Source organism: Orbicella faveolata, unplaced genomic scaffold (genome assembly GCF_042242905.1).
Source record: "Orbicella faveolata isolate gen_17 unplaced genomic scaffold, um_ofav_v1 contig_35, whole genome shotgun sequence".
NCBI lineage: Eukaryota > Metazoa > Cnidaria > Anthozoa > Scleractinia > Merulinidae > Orbicella > Orbicella faveolata.
Genome location: NW_028301564.1, coordinates 24659227 through 24679304, shown reverse-complemented (window position 1 = coordinate 24679304; position 20078 = coordinate 24659227). Strand labels below are relative to the sequence as shown.

The 20078-nt window shown below is 38.9% G+C and overlaps 2 protein-coding genes across 2 annotated transcripts; both read right to left on the bottom strand.

The window, feature by feature from the left end:
• Positions 1–261: 261 nt before the first annotated feature.
• Positions 262–8271, bottom strand: LOC110057674 (uncharacterized). Its single transcript, XM_089274024.1, has 3 exons — positions 8148–8271; positions 2689–2842; positions 262–2438 (listed from the first exon to the last, which is right to left on the bottom strand). The coding sequence occupies exons 2-3, from the start codon at positions 2698–2700 to the stop codon at positions 1485–1487; spliced, it is 966 nt and encodes a 321-aa protein (XP_089130150.1). The 5' UTR covers positions 2701–2842; positions 8148–8271; the 3' UTR covers positions 262–1484.
• Positions 8272–9511: 1240 nt separating this feature from the next.
• On the bottom strand, positions 9512–17041 carry LOC149103986 (uncharacterized). The gene is made up of 2 exons (XM_089274017.1): positions 16950–17041; positions 9512–11215 (listed from the first exon to the last, which is right to left on the bottom strand). Exon 2 carries the CDS (start codon positions 11059–11061, stop codon positions 9829–9831), a length of 1233 nt encoding a protein of 410 aa, XP_089130143.1. The 5' UTR covers positions 11062–11215; positions 16950–17041; the 3' UTR covers positions 9512–9828.
• Positions 17042–20078: the final 3037 nt, after the last annotated feature.

The following is a 20078-nucleotide window of genomic DNA, read 5'->3' as shown; positions in this document are numbered from 1 at the left end:
TGCTGTAAGAAGGCGGCTGGGGCGAGTCAACGATCGCTTGGTGCTCGGTTTAATTTTCATATAATTTCACCAAACAAGAAACAAAACCGAGACACCAAGGAAAACGTTTCAATTGACCTCTGCAGAGTTGTTTGGGGTCGACTTCAGACTTCTTTCGCCTGGGCGTGTTCAGTGTAAACAAGGATGAATGATGTGTCTGTAGAATGACTGTAATACTAAAATGAATGTGTGTGAATGAATGTGGACAGTGTGGACCGTCAATTCCATACTTCTAGTTGAACTTTATAAAGTTACCCTGCGTAAATAAACGGTATGTAACAGTGTCAGTATAAATCTACTAGCGTTCTCTGTATCACGAATGCCATTCTCTGATTGGCTACGCTACCCACTATCTATTCTGTTGAAGCAGAAGCATATTTACTTCTTTCTTTCCTTTGGTGAAAGCCAGTAATTTTTAGTCGTTTTCACATCTAAAGGGAATGAGACGCTTATTGCAGACAGGACAGGCGGGGCGCTCATTTCTTACTTGACACTAACACGCCCATTGGAAAACAGGAGCTTGTCAACAAACTCACGTTCAAAGGCGCTAAATCGAATCAGTTATGGTAATCGTGCTAAACCAGGAATAAACGAAACTTTCATTAACATTCTAACAAAACATTTCAAGCCATCGTAAAAGTACGAACTAAACTTTAGCGTAACCTTACTCACGAAGTTTTCTTCGGACCTTCTGGCCTGTAAAAATCTTTCTACAATAATTCAACGTTACAGCAATGTGAAATACAAGTCAATAGTTACTAATTGCACTCAGCAAGTCGTTCCTATAGACTGACGCTTGTTTACAAAACTACCAAAGTTACATCAATAATTATGGTGTCGAGTATGCAGTGGTATAAAAGAAATCAAATTTTTTTTAGTGCCAAACATTAACACGTTTGAATGAGCGTAAGGCTTCTTCTACAGGTAAGAGATCTAGTTCAAACATCGTTCGAATACTTAGACATAGACATAGACATACTTTATTTAACGTGGACAAGTACACACTTAGCTGTTCGCTAGTTTGCAGGTGTTCCACGATTGAAATTAAGTAATGTACAACATTATAAAGCTTAAAAAGAAAAAAAAGAAAGGTATTTACATCAAGCTAATTTAAAAATCACCCGAGCTAAAAGCGATACTTAGAGATTGAATGCTTTAGTCTGTGCCGGTTTCGATAAAACATGTATTCTTGACGTTTATTCTGTGATCTCCGTTAATGAGGACACCCGGATAATAACGACACTTTTGCGCGCAGCGTTAGTGTCCGTATTAAGCGGGTTCCACCGTAACATACGAGACTGCTTCCCTAGGATTCACATTTTTCCCTGGTGACTCTATGAAACATGTTGTACACAAAAAATAGGAAAACAGTAAAATTAAGAGCGAGATTTATACCTTTGAATGAGGTAAACGCGTCGTTTTTATCTCATTTGATCATCGTAATGTTAAACGATACACGTGTCACTAGTGACTTCCTCCTGATAAACCCAACAAGTGAAGCTTTCAACATGGCTTGAACTTTCTGCAGTCAAAGACAACAACATATCTGACTTTTCGCCACCGTGAGCTGCAGCTGGCTCCTGAGGTTGCTGAAAGCACTGATCATGCTCCTTGAGTTTTAAAGCAACTCTTGCGTGTCTTTCTTCATGTTTCTTCCAGTTTGATAACCGACTAAAGCACTTGTTACAATGCTTGCATGTATACGGCTTCTCTCCTGTGTGGGTTCGTTCATGTTGCTTGCAGGTTGCTAATTGGCCAAAGCACTTGTTGCAATGCTTGCATGTATACGGCTTTACTCCTGTGTGAGTTCTCTCATGTTGCTTGCAAGTTGCTAATTGGCTAAAGGACTTATTACAATGCTTGCATGTATATGGCTTCTCTCCTGTGTGAGTTCGTTCATGTTCTTTGCAACTCACTAATTGGCTAAAGCACTTGTTACAATGCTTGCATGAATATGGCTTCACTCCTGTGTGAAGACGTTCATGTTCCTTGCAATTTCCTAATTGGTTAAAGCCTTTCTCACAATGCTTGCATGAATACGGTTTCTCTCCTGTGTGAGTTCGTTCATGTCGCTTGCAATCTGATGAGCGGCCAAAGCCCTTATTGCAATGCTTGCATGTAAACGGCTTCAGTCCTGTGTGAGTTTGTTCATGTCTCCTGCGATTTGACGAGCGACTAAAGCACTTTCCACAATGAATGCACTGGTACGGCTTCTCTCCAGTGTGAATTCGTTCATGTTGCCTATGAGATGAACGGTCGCTAAAGCATTTATTACAATGCTTGCATGTATATGACTTCTCTACTGCGTGTTTGTTCATGGTGCTTGTAAGCTGATAACTACTCAATAAAGCACGAGTCTCGTCAAGTTTGCTGCGAAGATAGATGTTTCTGCTGTATTCCTAACAAAACGACAAAAAAAAATAGCTTTGTTATTGATCGGGCAGATACAAGTAGGTGGGAACCCGGTTCACAAGTCGTGTTCAGAGCACAGCCATGCGGAAAAATTCATCATTACAGCATTCACTGACTGTGCCGAGACTGGAACAACAATCTACATCTGGAAAATTATTTTACGATAAGTGCTGGAGTAGATCAGTTACAGTCACCGATCTAACTGTAATTTACTGAATACTGATGAATAAATTTTACTTTTTGAGCCATTCAAGCAAGCTCAGTCAGGACCTATTGGCGTAAATCTTAAGGTGAATGAATAATTCCCAACGCAAACACGAGCTTGCCGTGACTGTCTTGTAAGGAAGCTCTTGAGGGCAACTTGTCAGTATAATAGTATCGGTCCATAACCCTGCAAGAAAAAAGAACTCGACCAATATTTCTTTAACGAGGACTTCACGCTAGTCCAGTGACATGTATCTCAGTGGTTTGAGCACCTGACCTGTGTGAGAGTTTTGAAATTTATTTTGGTTTATTTAAATCCCTTTGTATGTGTGTACAAGCTTACTTCTAGGTAGTGTGAGCCCATGCAGTTCAATAAATAATCATCATCATCTTTTTAGTGAATTACACCGGCTCAAGAACAAACTACTACTAAGAGAATTAGGCAGCATTAATAGGCTTTAAACTAATAGCCACACGTGTTGTTCCATTCTGTCCTTAATGAAAGTGCGCTACATGTATGAGCAAACTCATGAATACAAAAGGTGAATGAAATTACCAGTACGCATATAATTATTTTTTCTTTGATTTCCATCCTTTAAATAAAATTAACTCTTAACAATATCTAGATTCTCAGGCAATCTCAGGTGATCAGTTTCATAAATATTTTTACATTTTTGGTTTGTTGGTAAAGGATCATTTGTCCTCAGTTCTTCAATGACATGCACATAGTGTTTTAGCATAATACAATTATGAACAGTATATGTCAAAATAAAAATTAATATACCGGGAACTGGAATAACTCAACAAAATAACAAACCAAAAGTAGCTACATTAATTTGCGCTGCAATGCAAATTAAAATTCAACAATAATTTGGCCTGCTCTCAGCCAATCATAATAAGGTAATTTTCTCAGTCAAATAATAACTTCTGTAATCTAGTTTGCAAGTTCTACAATAGCTGGATAGCCCCTAGATGGAGGTGTGCTGTCATGAAATACCTATACTGGTATGTGCCATCTAAGGGGGGTGTGATTTTGGTACCCTTGATCTAGAAAGGGGTATCCATATTTGAACAGGGTATATGATATTTCAAATGCATGAAAACCAATTTTCAGCAGTGATTTCCATTTATTTGTAGATAATTTGTTTAACCAAATTTCTAGAATGTGATATCAAAAAGACAAATAAAGTTAAACACAAACTGATGACCCATGGCACCCACCCTATTTTTGTTCTGGCCTAGCATCTCCCCTACATCTATTTTCCATAAAAATACACCACATCTACAACTAATAATAATTATGTTATATGGTGAATCAGAACATTCTGATTGGCTCTTCCTTAGTTGGGATTTTGCCATACACAGCATTTCCATGGAAATGGTCATAAGCTGTGTATCTTTTGTTATTCAAAGCCATGTCAAATTCAAAATCTGCACCTAAAACTAGTGCCATAATTACAATAAACTACTTGCTAAACTGGCTTCCCCAAGCTATATTGGGGAATAGTGTCCCTTGGTTGTTTTTGCATGAACAGCCCTGCACTCAGTCTGTACTGCCACGACCTCGGGTCAATATTCCCCAGTACAGACCTTGCATTTGATTGGTAAGGGGTTAATATTAATATAAAGATTTACCCAAGTCTAAATGCGGAGCTCCCATAAAATACTAATCATTTATTCAACACAAAAGAAATTCATCAATACAGATTTCATCAATCTGAATTAAAATTGAACAAAACAAACAAATCTACATTTCAGGTCATTCCCCAGTACTGCATTGCACATCCTTACGGCGCATAATTTATGGTGTCATTAGCATGCATTCGTGCAAGCGCACATTGAAAACATGGCGGATTTGCCTTGATATTGAGTTCTGTCAGTTGAAAAATGGCTATAGCTCACTAACAAGCTCAGGCAGCCCAAATTTTTTTCCAGTCATTTTAATCAACTAATCATTAGCTTTGCGTGAGAAAAGACTGATCTGATTTCTATTGTTGAAAATTGAATAAATAGCAGCTGCACTGTAGTCTTTTCTATTTTGCAATTTGATAGCCATGGCAAGCAATTTGGTTCCAATATTTTAACAAGGATTCAGCTGTCTGTCAAAATCAAACTTAAAAAGTTTATTTGTGTCCGACACAAGTATTGACTGTAGTTTGAGACGTGTTTTCATGAGTCTGGGCTCACAAAGAGTTTACAATAACTTGGAATGCATTCTTCTAATAAGCATTAAAAAACGCTAAAATGGGACATTTTCCATACCTCACCGCTCCTTAACGAGCACAGGCACCTCCCTTTTTTATTTTATAATAAAGTTCTCATATGATAAATATTCATTGGAAAAAGTTTGAACAAAAATCTATGTGCAGTTTTATTTCAGGGGAATTACCTTAAACACAAACACAATATGCATTTCATCTAAGTATCAAAGACCAACTTCTCAATGCTGGATGACCGGATGAACAAAATGCTTAAGAAAATTCATTCAAGATTGATTATCATTCAAGGCATTTTAGAAGCCGAAGTCCAAATTCTCAAAGAAGTGCAGTGTTCAAGCTTAATAATTATTCACGCTAAAGTGTAATTTGAATATTATTTTTGCTGACAGTTTTGCATTCATTTTATCTCTTGTAGCTTTAACAGTGTTTTACCTTTAAAGAAATTCACTAATAAGCATTTTACCAAACCGAATAAATTGAAGTTACAAAAAAACAGGAAATCTCCATGCATTATAAACACTTTAGAAGCAAATCACCATGTGTGAGGATCAAAAAGCAACTCCTTTTTTGGTTTCTAACCGTTACAGAAAAAGACATTTTAGCAGTCTACAAAGCAGCTAAACAGCACTCCTGTTAGCCTAAATACCACTTTGGTTACTAGCCTTACACATTGCAGTAGCTTGCCGTCAGAACTACATGTATGGTTAGCGGATTTGCATTATCGTTCCTCAATATTTATAAAAGTATAATCACTAGAAACCTTATTGGTAGTGGATACCCCCTTTTTCGTTTGTGAGGTGCACATAGCTATCAAATAGCCATGCAATAGGATTTGAGATGGAACAATAACAAGAAGAGGAGAAAAGTATTTGCTAGAGAGGAATAGTCAGTGAAGTTGTTCTTTTTGCTGGATTAGAAGAGAATAGTCATCAGTTAAGTTTGGAAACATTAAAGTCTTCATCACAAAAGAGTGCTTCACTGTTCAGCTACAACAAGGTTGTAGAGTCAAGGTGAATAGAATAACTCGTACTTTTAATACACTCGAATTGAACATTACATCTTAGTTGCCAAACTCAGAATACAGCAGCCCACTCGCTTGTTGCATCAAAGCGAGGCTAGTTGTGCCTCTGTGCCAAGTTAACAGTTTTAAATTAACAAAAGAAATTAAAAAATAATAATAATAATAATAAAAAACCTTTTCACAAACATGAAGAAAACAAAAAAAAGTTAAAAGTCTTGTTGCGTCAATGATCTGGTCTGGTTTATTTCGCTATGCCTATGAGTTTTTGTGTTCCTGAATGCCACCAGAACGGAGTGAAATCTTCAACAGGAAAAAAAGTTTTTTTTTTAGTTTCGCCATTCGCCTCTGAGGGGAAAACAGACGAAGGAAAGGAGTTCATGATCACTGAGGGAACTGTAAAAGTTTGTTTGCAACATTTCAGGCTAGAAGATCTCAGAAAATGTGTCACTGATTGCATTTTGCTCCAAGTCGTTGTCATTTGGCTCAATGTTTTCACTGGTTTCAATGAGGGGGCGGTTGAAGTTCATTCGCTTGGTGATTCCACCGTAATATTTATTTCGTGCAATTTGGTCTGAATAAAGTGGTGGCGGACAAAGACAACTTTTTTTGAGACAGAGGATGTATTTGAAGAGGAGCTTTCCTTTACCTCGGGGAAGGTACTGGCCATGCAAATCATGTTAGAACAACTCCAGACACCACATAAGAGCTCGTCATTAAAACAATTTTCTAAAATCTTCCAACCTGAAAATGTAGCGAACAAACTTCACTGCTCACGGCAATTGTGAACTGAACTTCCTTTGTCTCAGTGAATTGCATGGATCTACTATTTTTCCTTAGAAGTGAACGGTGGACAATTTCTATCCCTTCTGGTGGCATTCAGGAACACAAAAACTCATAGGCATAGCGAAATAAACTGGACCAGATTGTGGACGAAGCAAGACTTTTCTGGGGAGCATTGTCAAAACAGAACGCTGAGGCCCAACTAGCCTCACTTTGATGCAACTCGTACCAGGCGATGACCGAGTGGTCCGCCATATTTGCATAGGGTGTGTATAACTACCAAAACAATTCCTGTTACGTCATTGGCTCCTTACACATTACACACATGTGGGACTAGCCAAGACACTACAAAGGTGATCTTAAAAACATTGAGATTAATCTACAACATGAGATAACCAAATTATGACTGCTGCTGCTGCAACATTTGTTCACTCTAGGCTTGCTTACTTCAGTAGCAATTAAGTCTGGTTCAGAAAGATACTTGAGCAAGATAAAGTCTGCATACGAGCCAAGTGGCCCATCAGACCGGAGCTTATCCTGCTTTCTGCTGCATGAAGCAACTAGGAGTATTTCTATTCTCCCCTGGATGGGATGCTAGTCCATTGCAGGGTTACCCCCAGCATTAAATTTGCTGGTACCCATTTATACACCTGGGTGATGAGAGGTACTTTGAGAGTAAAGTGTTTTGCCAAAGAACACAACACAATGTCCCTCGCCAGGGCTCGAGCCTGGACTACTCAATCTGGAGATGAGCACAGTAACCAAGAGGCCTCTGCACTTCCACAAGGCTTTGATTGTAGCTGCTGATAATTTGAGCCAAGCCTATGTAACACATTGCCCTAGAGATATATGCCCCACAATAGAACAGAGTTAGTACTAAAAGTTAATGGATGATCAACCAAGGGTCTGTTTACATACTCTGATCACGCATTCAATCTGGAATGCGCTATCACAATTCATGAGTTAAAAATATCTTGTAGGCCTGATAAGGTTTTGGTGGTAAACATGAACAAAGTAGGATAATCATAACTAATATAAATCACGGAAAAGTCCCTTCACTGAATGTTCAACAACAAAAATAAATTTAATTTCACCAAACTTTAGTGTCAAAATTCGAGCAAATTATTTCATGTGGCATTCGCGTAAACCAAATCGATCTGAATGTGATACTGGTCAACTGGACAAACATGGAAAAATATGTGACTAAAACAATTACAAAACATTTGATCAATGTCGTAAATGAAAAAAGAGTAATATAGAAATATATAGTACTTAAATCATAACCAAAGACGGTATTTCTCATAACTACTTGTTTTAGTCCTTTGAATCAAAAAAGCGATGGCGTTCGGTTCAACTTGGAATATCATAAAACACAGAAACTATTTTTTGTTATTCAGTGAGATGAAAATAGGTGACTCTGTATTTTTAAGATGAGCCTGACCTCAAAAAGGCATTCTTATGGACTCTCTTACCTTTATAAACCAGCGACAACAACTTGCACAGCAAATTACAAGCAGGCCGCCGCCATTACAGGATTACACTAGAGCCCAGTCTCTCGTCTCTGCATGCGTAGTCCAGTCCCCTCGCTCTTCTTTCTATTCCCCGCTCTACATAAGGACCATAAGAGAGAATCCAAGTTAACTTGCATGCAGTTTTCTGATTTGTCGGCTGAAATGTGTCTCAGTTTCGCGAAGAAGAATACATACATAAACGAACCCGTGCTAGAGGTAGAACTTTATTCCAGAAAGAGAGAAAATACGCCACACTGAAATCAAGACAGAGGTCACGTCGTCTTATCCTGGGCAGGATGGGTGATACTCCCAGAAAAATATTAATTGGGTGGGGTCTTCAAACCTTAACCCTACTTATGATCAAAATCTGCGATTTTCCCTACCCTATTTATGACCTGACAAAAAAAATTCGATACCCTATTTGTGACCTAACAATTTCCTTAAACATAATTTGTGGAGGGCTTTTGTTGATGGTCTTAGGCTTGATCGATATAATGATGAAAAAGTACTTCTTCCAAAAAACATACCCAATTCAAGACTAGGGTGCAAAAACCATACCCTGTTAATTTAAGGTGGTTCGATACAGTTTTTTCTGGACCATACGCGCGGGTCACAGTAGAGACATAACCGACACCGGAAACTGCGTAAGAAAAACCTCTGGCACCCAGGGTGGGCGTAGTCAATCGATAAACCGATAATCGATACTAATAGATTATCGGGAATTATATTAACAAAGGAATTATCCATTGTTATCGACTTTTGCCAATTGATAGGAATCGATAAAAACAATTTTCTGAGTTATCGATTGCCGTTATTAATCGAAAGCAATTGGCGATTGATATCGATTGAATCGATTGATTTCCGATATTGATTTTTATAGACTCACTACGCCTGGTTGTTTTTGAGTGTCGTTCACAACCCTTGCGAGGATTGCCGCTTTCGTACGAACGACGTTTAGTTCGACTGGGATAAATACAGGCACCAACTAAGACATATTATGTATCTAGCCGAACTGTGTTTGGTAGTGCGTCGTTCAAATATAAAAAATATTGTTGCGTAGTCTGGCCTAGTCTTCCACGCAGCCGTTTTTTGGGATGTCACGCAACGCTCCCCCAAACAAACGCGTTGTGTGACATTCCAAAAAACAGCTGCGGAAGGAGACTAGGTCTAGGTCGAAACAAGGAAGGTAAGTCACATGATAATGATGTGTTGACAGATCGTCACAATGACTTGTCAGCATCACATTTGAACCAATTAGTGAAGAAAACACTATTCTGTCCATAACTTCTCGTTGAAACAATATTTTTTCGATAGTAAGATCTATCTTGCTATCATAAAATCTTTTATTTCCCAAAATGATGTCCGTATTAAACGGGCTTCTCTGTTACATACGAGATTGCTTCCCTGGGACTCACGTTTTGCCCCGATTGACCAAACGAAAAATTCAAAGCGACTTTACTTCCGGCATTGTGACTGTTATATTTTGATGCTTTAATAAACTAAGCGGCGCCCTCCAAGGACTAAACTGCTTTGACTATAACTAACATGTTCCAGTAAGCTCGATACAAATATATGACTAAATATACAACTAGAGGAAAATTAAGTGAAAGATTTACTCAGTATGCCTTGCAGTGACGTAGCCCTATATCCCTATATCCCGATATATCATATGATCATCGTAATGTTGGATGAGACATGTCTCGCCACTAAATTCCTCCTGACAAATCCAACAGGTGAGGCGCTCAACTTGGCTTGAATTTTCCCCACCGTGACTTGTAGCTGGATCCTGAAGGTGTCTTGTTGGTTGATAGTACTGATCATGCTGCTCGCCTTTTGAAGGACTGTTTGTTGCGTGTCTTTCTTCACGTGCCTTCCAGATTGATGACCGGCTAGGGCTTTTTTTGAAATGCTTCCATTTATACGGCTTCTTAACACCTGTGTGAATTTGTTCGTGCCGCTCAAGGGCCGATGAGTCACTAAAGCACTTATGACAATGCTTGCATATAAACGACTTCATTCCTGTGTGAGTTCGTTCATGTTGCTTGCAAGTTCCTAATTGGGCAAAGCATTTTTCACAATACTTGCATGAATATGGCTTCTCTCCTGTGTGAGTTCGTTCATGTTGCTTGCAAGTTCCTAATTGGGCAAAGCATTTTTCACAATACTTGCATGAATATGGCTTCTCTCCTGTGTGAGTTCGTTCATGTCGTTCGCAATCTGATGAGCCACCAAAGCCCTTTTTACAATGCTTGCATGTGTACGGCTTTATTCCTGTGTGAGTTCGTTCATGTTGCTTGCAAGCAGATGAGCTACAAAAACACCTTTTACAATGCTTGCATGAATACGGCTTCTCTCCTGTATGGGTTCGTTCATGTTGCTTCCAAATTCCACACTGTCTAAAGCACTTTTTACAATACTTGCATGAATACGGCTTCTCTCCTGTGTGAATTCGTTCATGCACCTTGCAAGCTGATGAGCTACTAAAATACTTTTTACAATGCTTGCATGAATACGGCTTCTCTCCTGTGTGAGTTCGTTCATGTTGCTTGCAAGATGATGAGCTACTAAAGTACTTTTTACAATGCTTGCATGAATACGGCTTCTCTCCTGTGTGAATCCGTTCATGCACCTGGCAATTTGATAACTGACTAAAGCACTTTCTACAATGTTTGCATGTATACGGCTTCACTCCTGTGTGAGTTTGTTCATGTCGCTTGCAAAATGATGAGCGCCTAAAGCACTTGGTACAATATTTGCATCTATACGGCCTCTCTCCCGTGTGAGTTCGTTCATGCTCCTTGTAAGCTGATAACTGGTTAAAGAACTGGCCGCATTGCTTGCATGCGTGCGCCTCCTCTGGTACCTTGGTTGTCATATCCGTCGAAGCAGGTTATGATTGGCGTAAGCACTTTGCCGCGTTACGACGAAAAACATGTATTCCTTCTGTCGCTAACCCGGATGTTGGACTTGATTGCGTACCAAGGATTCTTCTCAACTTTGCTGTCAACGTAGATTTTTCTTCTGTATTCCTAAAGAAATGACAAAAAATACATGAGAGGTTTTTACTTCACTGACAGGCTGGTTCACATTTGTTAACAGCGCGGCGATGCGACGAATGATACCAATTTTGTTTTCCGTTGCCAAAAGCTATACTGAAATATATTATTCACCCAATTTAAATTTTGCAATACTCTGCCCTTTCTTAGGTTTGAGATATATTCTTTCTGTGTTCTACCAGCATTAAAAGAGGTATTCAGTGGACCTTTACGACATCATTAGAAGATCTTGACTTTGCCGATGATCTGGCCCTACTGTCGCACAGAATACAGGATATGAGGGATAAGACACGAGCCTTGGAGGTACAAAGTGCGAAGGTAGGCCTGAAGATCAATGCCACCAAGACAAAGCTGATGCGTATTGGTACCAAACGTGGTGATGTTGTGTCGGTAGCTGGGAAGCGGGTTGAGGAAGTGGATGAGTTCACATACCTTGGGAGCATTGTAAGCAAGAAGGGAGGCACTGACGAGGACATTCAGGCACGAATTGGAAAGGCAAGACAGGCATTTGCGATGCTGAGACCAATATGGCGATCCACGGCACTAACAACCAAGACCAAGCTGAGAGTCTTTGGGACAAATGTGAAGGCGGTGCTCTTGTATGGTTCTGAAACTTGGAGGCTGACCAAGGGATTGGAGCAGAAGTTGCAAGTGTTTATCAATAAGAGCCTGAGGAACATCTTGCGGATTTGGTGGCCTAGAAAAATCAGCAACAAGGACCTTTGGAGTCAAACAGGGCAACGACCGATAGAGGAAGAGATAAGACAGAGAGCTTGGGGCTGGATCGGCCACACACTGAGGAAACCAGATGGACACGTAGTCAAGAGGGCACTAGAGTGGAACCCACAGGGGAAGCGAAAGAGAGGGAGACCCCAAAACAGCTGGAGGCGCACGAGAATGGCAGAGTTGGCGGCGAAGCATGTTACGTGGAATGAGGCAAAAGGCACTGCACAAAATAGGGTTAGGTGGCGCGCGCTAGTTGAGGACCTATGTTCCACTTAGGAACGAAGAGGATTAAGTAAGTAAGTAAGTCTACCAGCATTACACCTTAGGCTAGCGAGTACACAATATACAACATGTAAACCAGAAACTTAATCGTCACGTCTTTCACTTGTTCACGTACAGTGACGAGAACAGCAATCTCCATTTGGCAAATTCCTGAAAGTAAAGAGCTTGATCAGACCCACTGCATTCCTTGATCCAACTGCAATATACTGAATATTTTTCGGTTACTTTAAAATATAATTAAATTTCGGTATCGAGTCATTCAAACGAGCTTAGTTCGAACCTAATTACGGCAATCTGAAGGAGAATGAACTATTCCTATCGCAAACATGAACTTAGCCGTGACTGGCTTGTAAGGATTACGTCACCAGTACGGTAATTACTACCTTTAGATATTTCTGTGACTTGCGTGAATACTTTCTCACTAGAGTAATCAAACTTTACGGGCCCAGTGTAAAGGTTTGGATACTGCTTGCTATCATAATAGCTGTGCATTTTTACATTTTATACTAAAACCTACGTGGATGGGTCTTAATGTTTGAGGTTTGAGATACTGCCGCAGTCTAAAACTCTTTAAACCCAGCACATGCAATTCAATAGGAAAATAATGTTAATAAAGTTAACTGATTTGGTGGGCTTCCCAATGAAAAGACTGCCAAGTTTTTAGCTATTCCGTGGAAGCAAACAAAACGAATCAAAAAACTTTGTAGGTACTTCCTTGTCGGCACCATCTTTTTTTCTGAATTACACTGGTCCAAAAAGAAAATATTACCAAAAAATGGTGCAGCATTAATAGACTTTAAATCAATCTCCAGACTTCAAAGGACTGAAGTCCCGCAGAGAACTTTGCCTTTTCTCGTGAGTATTACTTTTTGTTTCATCTCTTCTTTGCCATTAACACCATATTTAAGAGCTGCCTTGCATGCATGTTTTAGTCTGATGATGGTATAGCTCTTACCGAAATATAACTTCTGGTTTTTCCAATTGTTGTCTGAATTTCGACACAATGAACATTCTCAGATCATCATTCATCCTCTATGTACCAAATCTGTCAGCTGGAATTGGTTTCAAACATCTAGAATGGGGCCTTTCTTAGTATAATAATGCAGTTATCATAACATGGTCCAACAAAGCAATTGGCTAATTATCTTCCCTGTTATAGTTTTGATAACTGTTGGATAGCATGTTTACATCCCGTCAAGTTTAGTAGGTTTTTCTTTCAAAAAAGAAAAGAAGAGTTTCATTAAGCTCCAAGGAAACTAGAGCTCTGACATCTATATCAAGGTTATTTATCACTTGCTCTATACACCTGCTCCCACATTGCAGACATTACGGCTGTACATCTTTTTGAGATCAACACTGACCAATGTTCAATCTTAGCAAAGCTCAGTTAATAGGCTTACACACCCAAGGGCACAGGGCTTTTTGTAATCCAATGTCTACCACCATAGCCTGTGAACACAGGCTATGGTGCTTGATCATAATTCATTTGCAGACTTATGCAGACTTATTTCCGGCCCACCAAAAATGCTTAGAGCAGAGACAAGCGACAGCCAAAAATAAGTCTGCATTCGCAGGTTACTACCACCATTAATTGAGTTTTTTGATCAAATAAATAAATGAATTATGATCAAGCACCCCCATTCACGACTAATAGTGATATTTCTCCATGCATTTTCACAGTATTCTCCCTAAAGGCCAATTATAAATTTCAGATCCATAGATCAAACATGCAAGCTACACAGATGATTTATTTCATTACAGAGATTGTATCAATTGGCATGTCATAACAGAGAATGTAAGGCCACATAAATGCACAAAAAGCTAATACCGGTAACTCAGCTACTAGGGTGCTTTTCTATTGGTTTTTTTCTCATCACATTTTGGTATATTTTGCAACATATTCATTTTAAATGTGGAAGGGGCAGGGGTCAAATGGTTAACATGTTGGACTCTGGTTCAAGCAGCCTGGAATCCAACCCTGACCAGGTCATTGTGTAATGTCTTTGTGCAAAACACTCTTAGTCTATACTCACAGTGGTTCTCTCTTTCAAGGTGTCAAAAAGGATTCCAGTAAATCATACATGGGGGGTTGACATTGCGATGGACTAGAATCCCATCCAGAGAAGAAATAAGTCTTGCTGCTTCAATAGCAAAGCTAATAGAAGAAATAGCTCATCTGCTGAGCCACTAGACCTGAATGCAGACTTCACTTTTAAGCTTTCTGTCAACTGGGCATAAGTAATTATCACCTTTTAGTTCAAAAATGTCCTTTTATCATTGGCCCAAGTTTATCTCCACACATTCTGTGTGTTTCCTTATTAGTTACAAAGATTAAATGGCAAATTATTCAAAGTTTAAGTTTCAATTGTTGGGAAAACAGTTTTATTACTATTGATTTAACTGCAGTTGGGTAAACTATTTTCTCATGTTCAGTACCCCAGTCACATGTTTCATTGGTGCTTTTCACGGGTCTTAACTACAAGAATCTCTTCTCCATTATTTACCCCCAGAAAAAAGATCACCTGGTTGCAGGTTACTCCTACAGGTACAATTACAGTCTAAATCACATGTTGTTAAATTTTACTGGCAATTTAAGTTTACGTTTAAGTCATACACATCTGTACATATCATCAGCATCCTAATCAGTATAGGAAATCCATCTGTTCTAGAAACAATTAATTGATTGGGATTAACTGTATGCATGAACAAATCGGACTTTTTAGTAATTTCCAAGAGTGGCTACCAGAGCCACGGGTGGAAAACAGAAAAAGTCCTATCTGTTCACAAGTCAAGTGAGTTAATCCTAGTTTCCGTAGCAAGAAGCACAAGGAATACCTCTCCCTGGATAATGTGCAAGTCCATTGCGGGATTACCCACAGTAAATTTGCCAGTACCTCTTAATGGGCTATTTATATGCACGGTTGTAGAGAGGTACTGTGAATGTAAAGAAGTCTTGCCCAACAACAAAACAAGATGACCCTGACCAGGGTTTGAATCTGGACCACTAGCTTGGAGTCCACTGCACTAACTATTTGGCCACTGTACCTCCAAAATATTATGAAATTGAATAGAAAACACGATCCAGAGATCCCACAGCCAGTTGCCAGGTATAAGCAATAACTTAACCTGTTCTGATAAGGTATTGGTGACACTATTATTAAGTTGTTGTTAGTAACATGAGCAAATTAATTAAGATAATCATATATAGCTAAGTCAAGGCAAAGTCACAAGAATGGATGTTAAGCAACAACAACTCCACAATTACTTCTACAACCAAATTAGAAAAGATAATCTCCAGTCCATACGGCACAGTCTCAGCACCCCAATGTTTGAGAGTCTCGCTTGATTGAATGTAAATTGATGTAAGTTATTTATTAAGGACTGCTTATCTCATCTTTGAGGCATTTTTCATTCTGTTTCTAACAGTTTCTTTGGTTGTCACAGCTATGAAGCTGTTTCAACAAGTCATATCTGAAAAAATGTGACATAAAGCTTTGCATCCATAATGGTGGTTGACATGAAAGTCTGAGTTTACTTTGAACACATAAGTAGTTAATAAACATACTTTGATAAAGTTGATCATTCTTCTTTGTTTTTTCATAATTAAAGTTTCTAAAGAGGCTAATAGATCCTGAAAGTAGCAATCCCCCAAAAGTGGCAACTCCCTAAAAGTAGTGAGACCAAGAATCAATAGTATAACTGAAGTAAAAGTTACTTACAGTAACTCTATAACGGGTTTCAACAAAACACTGCTCTCTAGTCAGCTGAACCCCTAGCTTAGACAGTGGAAACTGGGGATGAGAATACAACAATCTTGTTCCCAGGGCCTGCGTTAAAAACTATGATGCTGAGGTAAACACCTCAGATTTTGAAAAAATCAAGAATCATCGCAAAGAGAACTTTGAAGATGAGCCAAACAACAAGCAATTGGATAAAGAGGATACGTAATGATGCAGCTGGAATAGTAAACATCTAAGCGAAACTCTTGTGTTGAAATATCCTGATTCTTTCACTTGTGTTTATTGTGTTCAATAAGCTTTCTTGTGCAGAACAACTTGATATGGCATTTCGCAGCCAAAGTAAACGCTCTTAGAGTGTCTAGCGTGCATAAATAAAGCTTATGATGATGATGATGAAGTTGATTTTATAGGGAGTCAGGACTTTGCCAAAACCCCTCTATAACTCTAATTAAGGCACTTTCCAACAAGGAAAGGTATCCCACTTATGCCACAAAGCATTGTGTAATGTCAATTTGTGTTTCATCAGTTTATGTTGAGGCGTGTTTCTTCAAACTAAAATCTAAATCTCAACTGAAATGATATCAATACACCAGACTAATGTACCAGTGCATCATGAAGAAAAAAACAGTTTAAGGTATACATGTAGCTTCAATAGCTTTCCTGCTGACCACTGACAACACAGTCAACGGAAAAGCTCATCATTATGTAGCAGGAACATAAATTCAAATAGTAACGAAACATTTCATCTTAACTTTGAAAAGCTCTTTGCACGAAATTCCGTTTTTTTTTTTCGTTAAAAGAGCTGAGCAGCACCAACTTTATATGAGGTTTCTGCTCCCCAAAAGTAGTAACGACCCTTTACTTTCGAAATCATTCCCTTTTACCGTATAAAACACCGCTAATATTTTTTCTTCATTGGCTGAAAAAGAAATGAGGTGAAGCTGTATCCTTTAGCTTACCTTAGACATCAAAGAGGCATTCTTATAGAGCGACAACAACTTGGACAGCAAATCACCTGAAAGACGCCATTACAGTAATTGCATTAGAGTCCAGTCTCTCGATCTTCCAGTCGGGTGGGGAGGAATGTTTAGACAATAATGTGGGGAGGTGCTGCGGATATGGCACAGTCGAAGAGCAACAAAAACTGTTTCTGACTATTCCAAAGAAATTAAACATCCTTGTTTTCGCGAAAAACAACGAATGCGATTTACTTCCAAAACATGTTTTGAGACTGGGGAAACTGGACCGTATCTGGTCGCCTCGAAACGACTTCGCTAGACTACGAGTAGTCCGTCTTTCGCGTCTGTCGTGCGTTACGCGAAAGAAAACTGCGAGAAAAAAATGGCCGCGCGAAAAACGCCCCCAGGAGTTCGCGCGGCTATTTTTTTCTCGCAGTTTTCTTTCGCGTCACCCATGACGGACAAAGCGAAAGAGGGACTACTCGTAATCTACGACTTCGCCACCAACGAACTCGCAAACATTTGTTTTTGAGGCCTGGACGTTCGCTCGAAAATTTTCCAGTCGGTAGATTTGTTTTAATTTTTACTGCAGTCAGATGAGTTGCTTGTGTCACAAATGCAAAAATAATTAGGGATCATCGACGTCGTTTCAGAGATAAAGCGTGTGGAAAACTACCCCTATTTTGAAAAATTGGCGCACGTAATTCAACATGGTCTACAGGGGTTTATAGGTAAAAATATCGAAGGTGAGTCAACGGAGGCAAACGATCTTACTTTCTAGTAGTCATATTTTGTAGAGATGGGTCTGTTGCGTAAATTGTCACCCTTCAAGAGGTATTTGAAACCGGTATTTCGCGGAGGTCACGGGTTCGAATCCCGTTGAAGCCCTGATTTTTTCAGGCTTCTTCTTTCCAGTTACTTAAATTGGAAAATTTATTGCGGTGATCATTTTTCATTTTCATGTACAACCGCAGTTCAAATATGAATTATTTCAAATATGATCGATTTTGACCATAACCCTAAGTGGGTATAGGGCCAGATTACTTCATATATACTTCACATCATTTCACTCCTCACGGGAAGATATTTCTTCTTTCCAATTGCTTAAATTGGAAAATTTACTGCGAGGATCATTTTCCGCTTTCATTGTTCATTTTATTACTTAGCGCGCGCGCTTTCATGCATGACGTGGGGTGTGAATTTGTATGAGCAGTAAGGATGCGCAGAAACAATTAGCGCGAACGTCCTTAAGATAAATTATGCTCGCAAAATGGCCTACTTTGCCTGCTACACTAGTGCACTAAAAAGTTGCCTCTTCTGCTCTCATTCTCTTTAGTAAGGTATCTGAAATTCGTGTGTCCTTTGGCAGCCCGACGTCCCATGCCATCTAGGTATAAAGCAACACCCCGTGTTGCTTTATGCTGCGGAAACAGGGATGGGCTTTCGTGTGTGGGCCAGTTCGGTTTTATATTGAGGTGCAATTTTCCCTTTTAATTTTTGATACCAAGAAACAATTAAAATAATGATGCCGGGAACATAGTGGTTCTGCAGATTGTTGTAAGGGAAGTGTGCTTTGCTTTTTTGGTAAAAGTTGTCTTTTCTTAGTAGATATCCACCTAGTTACCTCAAGCAAAGGAAGTAGAAGATGTGTGCTTACCTGCTTAACCACTAGGCTTCAAAGCAGACTAGACTCTTTACCTTTGTTTTAAATGGTCACAATAAATAATTTGTTAATTATTTATTATTATTACTATATCAACTTGTAGTTAATAAATTTAAGTTTAGCGTAGCTGTGATTTGACTATAACATAGTCCAAACTGAAAGCCAAGGTGGCAAGGTCCAAGCCGTGGAAAACCACTGTTTCCACTTGCTTGGGTCAACTCTGATATACACTTGTTGAAGGTGGCGATGTCACGCTTAAAAAAACTTGAGACAAAAAGTGATAAACGATCACGAAATTGAAATGAAATTAAAACAAAGAAATCGTGGCCCAAGACGGTGAGTGTTAATGCCAGTTTTGAAGAGAATTAACATCTATTGATTACAACACTATATCTAGCTTTGTGAATTAAGCTTATTGAAACTCGAAAACGTTACGTACCGGTACAATAAGCTTTTAACTTAGACTCGATTGCTTTCAGCCAAAAAGGATAACATACGGGACTTCTTCTCTGGAAGCCAGGTTTGCTGCATAAATAAATAAAATAAATAAATAAATATACATTTATATAGCGCCATTTTCCACTAATTGTCCATGGCGCTTTACAATACTTTAAAATTAAAATCCTAATTCTTTAAAAACCTAAAATCCTAAACTCCTAAAAGGTAAAGAGAAGTTCCAAGTTTCTACCGCCGAAAACACTGTTAGCTCAATTTGGCATTAAAAAAAACTAATCGACCTTCAAGAACTATAAACTTTAACAGACCAGATTGTGACGTGGTGAAACTACAGCGAGAGAAAAATACAAAGAGGGAGGTTTAAAGCTTAACGAATGATAAGGTTTACATAAGCGTCGTTTTTATGTCATATGACCATTGAGGTGATCATTGTAAAGTCGAAGGATACATGCCTCGCTACTAACTTTCTTTCTAACGAATCCAACAGGTCAGGCTTTCAACTTCGCTCCAAGTTTCTTCTGTCAAAGAAAACAGCATACGAGACTTTTTTGCCACGGCGAGTTGTTGTTGGCTCATGAAGGTGCCTTGTTAGTTTAAGGTACTGATCTTGTTGCTCTCATTTTAAAGAACTGTCTATTGCATGTCTTCCTTCACCTTGTTTCCAAATTGTTGACTGGCAAAAGCTCTTTTTATGATCATCTTGCTTCTGTACGGCTTAACTCCTGTGCGATTCTTGAAGATACCTCGCATGTCGTGATTACACTGAATCTACATTGTAGCTCTATGCATTAAGCTTATTACAACCTGAAATATTATTAATGGAACTTAAATTAAATTGTTTTCAGCAAAAATGGATCACATACTGGGCCTCTTCTCTGAATGTCTGGTTAAATGCAGGTTCAGAGAAGTTTCAATTTTCTACCGCTATTACTGAACACTCTTAGAGAAATCGCGCAAACGCTAGTCGAATTTCTTCAAGCACTAACTTGAACAGAACAAATTTTATCGTA

Bases quoted from the DNA above. Each gene is read 5' to 3' on its own strand.
- LOC149103986 (XM_089274017.1), bottom strand. From the start codon at position 11,061: ATGACAACCAAGGTACCAGAGGAGGCGCACGCATGCAAGCAATGCGGC.